At 35.2% G+C, this 6738-nt stretch overlaps 1 protein-coding gene across 7 annotated transcripts; it reads right to left on the reverse strand.

Moving 5' to 3' along the window:
• Positions 1-267: 267 nt before the first annotated feature.
• On the reverse strand, positions 268-5963 carry LOC131153634 (lipid phosphate phosphatase 2-like). Of its 7 annotated transcripts, none has more exons than XM_058106070.1 (9): positions 5524-5963; positions 5244-5300; positions 3921-4145; positions 3409-3496; positions 3191-3300; positions 2511-2601; positions 1972-2160; positions 1687-1746; positions 268-655 (listed from the first exon to the last, which is right to left on the reverse strand). In XM_058106070.1, exons 2-9 carry the CDS (start codon positions 5286-5288, stop codon positions 432-434), a joined length of 1032 nt encoding a protein of 343 aa, XP_057962053.1. In that variant the 5' UTR covers positions 5289-5300; positions 5524-5963; the 3' UTR covers positions 268-431. The 7 variants fall into 7 exon arrangements, with proteins under 7 accessions (XP_057962053.1, XP_057962055.1, XP_057962056.1 ...); XM_058106072.1 differs by having other exon boundaries at positions 5244-5365; XM_058106073.1 differs by having other exon boundaries at positions 5740-5927.
• Between the last annotated feature and the right edge of the window lie 775 nt (positions 5964-6738).

A 6738-nucleotide genomic window follows, 5' to 3' on the forward strand; every position in this document is an offset into this window, starting at 1 on the left:
TAAAAAACCACTCTCTGCCCGCATCCTGTTTGCGATGCTTTACTTTCCATAGAGCTTAAAATGACAAGAATGAATGATCAGCATCATCATAAAATAATGGTTTTTCCTTAGTCAGGCCAATTTTTAGGTGGGTGGAGTGTCAAACATCACCAATAATAGAATAATACTGTTCAGTACATGGAATTTTCAAATAGGCATCATCCTGAATGGGAGAAAAAGTTGTCTAATCATGATTATCTATGCATTCATGTTTCCCTACAATCACCATAATCGTCGATCAAACATTTTGTATTGCTGAAGCAACGGTTTGCCCACAAATAGTAATAGATTTTAATAATTGCCTAAACAAAGGTTCAGAAGAAAATGAATCTATCATTTACATATTCACAAAAGAAAAAAACCCAAGTCACTTGTCAGACACTTGGCCAAAATCAGGCACTGGATGCACCAAATGGCCTCCCAGATTCCAGTTCATCAAATGGTGAGCCTGAATCATGCTCTACGGGTAACACGAAAGTATTGGTGTTTCTTCTGGCTTCAGTGTTCATGACCTGAGTCTCCATGGCCTGTATGTTGAACACATTTGCGGAGTTGACTGCTTGCGCATTGGTCTGCGAGTCCTCCAAGGCACGGAAATATGCATAAGGCCCCCATCCTGGAGTCCACAGATTGAAGAAGTAGAAGCTCAGGCTCTTAGTACATCATTCATGGAAATTCAGTATTAAAATCAGAAGACAACTAACAAAAATACCAGCAGGCCTCTCCCTGAGACAAGTATTATATTTTACCTATGGTTTTCTTGGAAAGAGAAGTCCAGCATTTTACCCAATGCTTTCATACATGCTTAATTGTATGCCACAGGACACCAAAAAAATTAATAGAAAGCTGAAACCATAAGCCAGGGTTGCAGACAAGCTGTGGCAGGTTTCCAACTTGTCCACAATATTTTCCCAATTGATTTTGTACATCAGAAGCATCCTGGTGCCAAGTAGTTCTTCCATTTTTATAAAATACAAACTCTGTCTCCGCCACATTTGGGGATAATTCAACTAGACAGACAAGTCCAAATTGTAAAATAGGAAGGACAATGAACCCACTGCTTTTAAATGCATAACATTTACTAATGTAAAGTGTTTGGCTTGTCGATGTCGCGATTATTTTAAAATTTCAATAATGGCCTCATTTATATTGATTTCTGAATTCTGATAATGGCATGTGCCATGGTATCAGCTGTGTTGAGTGCTATATGTACTGATTCCTCGAAAACTGTTGAAATGTGCAAGAGTTACTATAGTCAAATGTATTTATTAAAAAAATAATTCTAATAAAGGTAAGATGGCTTGAGTAACAACTGAAATGATTACATTCCTGTCTTCTTACTCACCAATGCATTGCTGGAAAGATAGTAACATCAAATAAAAGGGATTTTACAGGTCCAAAAAATTTTGCCATTAAAAAAAAAGAAAAGAAAAGAGAACAATAACGATGTTTTAGAGTTGAAGAAGCTATGGGCTATGGACCCATTTCCAAAAGATAAAAATAGGGAGAAATTCTATTAGCATTGAAGGTAACTGCGACACCAACGCAACAATATTTGCAAAGTAAGTGCACAAAAAAAAAAATGGAAATGCCATTAATTGCTGATTCAATAAACAATGATAAGTTTAAAAGAAAAAAAGACATTACCATCTGTATCATAGGGGGGTGGGAAGAACTGGAGATAGCAAATTGTTGCAACAAAAAGTCCTGTAAGAAGTTCATACAGAAGCCACTAAGTCAATATTAAAAAACCTTCATCCTATATTTGGAGAGGCCTTGAATTTGGATAAGATGTAATATAAAATTGTATTGAAATTTGTCCAAATCTACCCAAATCCAAATCTAAGGTCCGAAATCAATGCTCCCAAATGCAGCATTAGGTTAAGTTTTCTTTGCTACTAAGTGACAAAGTGCAAGTGCAATGAGACAAACCTAGAAGACCAGCAGCAAACACATCTTGCCAATGGTGCCAATAGTCATCCACTCGAGAAATGGCAACTAAAGATGCAGCGAGAAGTGGAAGAAAAACGATGCACAGTTTTGCCACATGCCCTCTGCGATCAAACACTTTAATTTTCCCTGATAAATAAAGTGATAGAAAACCCAAACCTGCAAAGGACCCTGCAGAGAAATCCAACATTTCATCAGATAAATGGAAGAATAAAGTCCCACACAAGGTATTTTGGAAGTTGTTTAATTGGTCTTTTGGAAGTTGTGTTCATCCTGTTGAGAACAAAAGGTTGCTTTGGTTTTTCTCTCAAAAGTAGGAGAAATGGTTTCAACATGGTGAACAAAATGAAGTAGGAAAAATGCTTTAAACATGCTAAGCAAAGCAGCATGCAACTCACAGTGAATGATGTTATTTCCATTTTCCATTTCATGAATCCCTTTGTCATTCTCAACACAAACTTTTGTTCAAATCCATCAGCTTAAACTATATATTTAAGCACAGAGCAAGAAGCGCTGCTTACACGAAGTATGTCCACTTGGGAAGCTCTTGTGCCCTTCCCTTATAACACTATGTTCACCATGACAGATTGCGTTTCCCCACCGATCATAAGACTGAAAGATGATAAATGAAATAATAATTAGTACATAAACAGTTGATAACCGCAAGAATCAGTGAAAAGTTTTGTGTTTCAAGCATCAAAGCAGGCAGATATTATCAACGACATCCAATTTAAAAACAAAAAAGAGTTAAAAAGTTGGCCAGAATTCAGCAGCAACAATAAAGCCAAAAAGGTCAGAACTTTAGCAGTGACAATAAAGTTGGCCAGAATTCCGGATAGGCTTTGATGTATTCACATTAAAACAAAAACCATCAGGTTATCTTAGCAAATTTACTAATAATAGTAACATCTCAACTCTCACAAAGAAAAACCAACTTTAATAAAAAAATCAGGCATAGTTGAATTATAACAATATATCAGGCAATTTTGGTATTGAGAAAGTCAGGATTAATTTGGCAGTTTTCTTGTCCTATTAATGGGGATACAAGAAAAACAGGGAAGAAAAAACTGATGTTCCATCCATATCATCCTTCAATTTTTTTTTAAAAAAAATCTTAATATGCATAACTAGAAACTGCAATAAAGAAGGAATATTGATGTACAAAGTAAAAGAAGTACAAAAGAAGTCAAGTGGAACATACATCCTTTCCATCAGGAAAGCAACGCCAAAAGAAATCTGGACGAGGCCGGCCAACCGCATTTTTAATTGCATCCGTAATAACCGCGGTAATCAGTACAGAAAATAAGAGGCCTGCTCTTGCAGATAGATTAAGTCATCAGATATCTATAAAATTTCCTCATGCAAGGAGAATAAATAATGAATGAGGAAGGTTCCCTAAGGACTGAAGAATATGTTTACCTAGAATACCATGGTGCAGATCATATACATCTCTCCGACGGAAATAGAAAAGAATAAAAATGGCAATGGGCAACAAAACAGCATACATCTGATAAAAGGGAAAATTTGAAAATCCATCAACAGTGTTTGCATCCAACAAATCAACAAAAGCTCTAGGCAACTGAGGGAGCAAATGAAATCATGCATTTATTTCTCCTTACGGCTAAAGCAAAATGTCCACTCTTTTTGAGTAGATGCATGGCCAAAATAAGGGAAATGGAGTCATCACCCAAAAATTTAAATTATATTTGATTTTGACATTAACTTTATGATATCTACTGTAAATCCCACAAATGGACCAATGACAGATAAAATGAAATAAGCTATTTCGAAGCTATAAAAAGTAAAGCGGACCTTTTTCTACCCCTATGAGGAACAAATGAAATAATTTTCAATTTTATGTGGCATCCAAACATACTATACTCATCTCCATGCAATGGAAAATTAGAAACGAACAGTAAAGGAAAACTTACAGGGACAGCCCATACAGGCACAGTGTTATCCTTCAAGGGATATTTAAGGTCAGACATCATGTCCTTTCCCACAAAGCGGTAAAATGGATGAATGATTAAAAGAATGACCTCTATCACAACAAGAAGCAACAATATGAGCCAGTCATGCATGTGGTCTCTTGCAACAGTGGCTCCATGAGATCTGATTGTGTGCGCACCAAGCTCAACCTCCCTCATGCCACTGCCCTGAAAAGATGAAACACAAACTTAGATTGGCACTGATAGCAACAGTCAAGCATTGAGTTCTGCCAGAAGTCCACAAGTACAGGTAGATAAAAGTGCTGAAAGCACAAAGAAAATACTATGCAGCTAGTAATTGAAGTATCTCTTGCAAAAGGGCACGGCCCGAGACAGAGAGGATATTTTTTTCCCTTTTCCGGGAAACCCAGGACAATTGGACTCACTTGTTAGCTTGGAAATCATTATTGCACACAACTTATGTTTTGCATGTTATTAAACTAAATAATCTTTGTGATGAATGCCACAACTTGCTTGATAAAAAAATTGCGTCCAAGTTGAATCATCTGAGATAGACACGGGGAATTTTTTTTTTAAAAAAAAAAAAACTGCACATACAGTAGTGGAAGTATCTCTACATTTCTTTCTTCCTTTCTTTTTATTTTTTATTTTTAAGCATTAAAATTTCTGCAGATTCAGGATAAAAATGTCACTTTATTGTTCTTTAAATTGGTTAATCTTGGGTTTGTTGAAATAAAAACAGAAAAATCAGCAGTAATTGAACAATAACACAATTAAAGAACTTAAGCAAATCTGGAGTTGAAAAACAGTTGCATGCGCAACTCAAACCTCCAACTTCAAAAAAAAAAAAAAAAATGAAAAAATTGCTGATCATGCGAAAATTAGAAACAAACCCTCATGCCCAAAAGGGATGAGAGCTTCATGGACACCATAGACCTGTAATAAGACAAGCAAGTGCAACCCTTCTAGAGATCCACCATAATTTTCCATTTTATTATCTTAACAATTTTCCCCATATTTAGGTTCACATCATTATTCATTCGGCGAGAAAAGATTAATAAAAAAAAAAAGAAGCATCAGACAAAACCACACCTACACCTACTTGCCATACATCTAAAAGACTAAAACCACAGAGAGAAAGGGTAAGTAGCTATATTAAGTAAAGCAGAATATTAATTTTAAAATCTTCAAAAAGACAACCATTAATGGAACTTAATTAACTAAACCCGAAAGATTACAAACCAGTGGCTAAAAAAAATATAAAGTAAATAAAAAACATAACCCACTACGAAGAAGACTACAAACCTGAAAGATTCTCTGGAAATTCTGAAATTTCACCCTCCAAGCCATGGATGCAGGATTCTGAGACGAGAAATAGCAGAAAATTACAAGTGGAGTAGAATTAGCTACACCGGCCAATAGGAAAACTGACAAAAAACAGATTCTTATCAGAAACAGTAGATGAATTTTTTTTTAAAGGAAAAGAAAGAAATAAAGAGAGTTGAGAAGAATTGTGAACGAAGAGGGGAGAAAACAGTGCCATAAAAGGAAAAGAAAAATAAAGTAGAAACGAAGCATAGCTAACTTGTTCTGCTGCCTTCAAAGGTTTCCAATACTTTTCTTGTTGAAGATTTGGAGTCTTGGGAAGAGAATGAAGCAGAAAGATGGGCACATGGGACCCAATACCCCCAATTCAATTCTTCCCTTTAATCATCCACCACTGAAGACCCAGAAACAAACAGAGAGAGAGAGAGAGAGAGAGAGAGAGGGAGGGAGGGAGGGAGGGAGGGAGAGTTTGAACCCTGAAGTTTGAAATGAAGAGAAATGGCGCCGGGCGGTTAAGAATACGGAGGATCACCGTTAACGAGATCCCATGCTCCTGCCCCAAGGTCGGAACCAGATAACGTTTCTTTGATTTTGGAAAAACGAAAGTTGGGGAATTAAAAATAAAAACTAGAGAACGGTCAGAGGGAGGGATTTAATTTCGATGACGACGGTGGACGACAGCTGTCCGTTTCTATGACCAAGTTCTCTGTTTGATTGGTCCAAACTAGAAAGGCTGCAGGAGATTGGACCCATTGGCGGTAGAGATGGGGCCCAAAGCGTCAGCCTAAATGGTTTATAATAACATAAATAGGCTCTAAGTTAAATCTAAGAAAAAATTTCTTAATACCTAATTCACCCAATCTTTTGGAATACACAAATTTCAACAGCATTAGTAATTCTCATAAAAATCTTTAGAATTAATGAAAATCTAATTAAATACTTATAATTATACATTACCATCAAACATGTACAAAAAATATGAAGAATAATGATATTTTTTTATTCAAATAACTGAACCGTAAAAACTACATACTTTAGAAAGAACATAAACATGAATATTTACACACAATTACATGACATAAGAGACAATAAATAATAAATTATAAATTTCATTATTAAAGATAAAATTTGAATTGTTGCCATATATACTCTTTTTTGAATTAATAAATTCTGATTTATTGGCATATATAACTCTCAAATATTGATTTTAGATTTTTGACGTTCCCTCCTTAGTCCTTATTGTGATCATTTGTCTCGAATTTTCCTCACTTAAATTTGTAGCGGACAAATGTGACCGTCGATGGTTTGATGAAACCCTCGACGGTTTGATATAGCCGTTGATATGCATTGTTAATAGCAATTAATTCACATGTTAATAAAATGATTATTATTTTGAAACATTTTGATAAATTTATTATTTAATTTTTATAACCTTCAATAATAATTAAATTAATATTTTTTTACCACTAATGTT

This window comes from Malania oleifera, chromosome 4, assembly GCF_029873635.1.
Source record: "Malania oleifera isolate guangnan ecotype guangnan chromosome 4, ASM2987363v1, whole genome shotgun sequence".
Classification (NCBI taxonomy): domain Eukaryota; kingdom Viridiplantae; phylum Streptophyta; class Magnoliopsida; order Santalales; family Ximeniaceae; genus Malania; species Malania oleifera.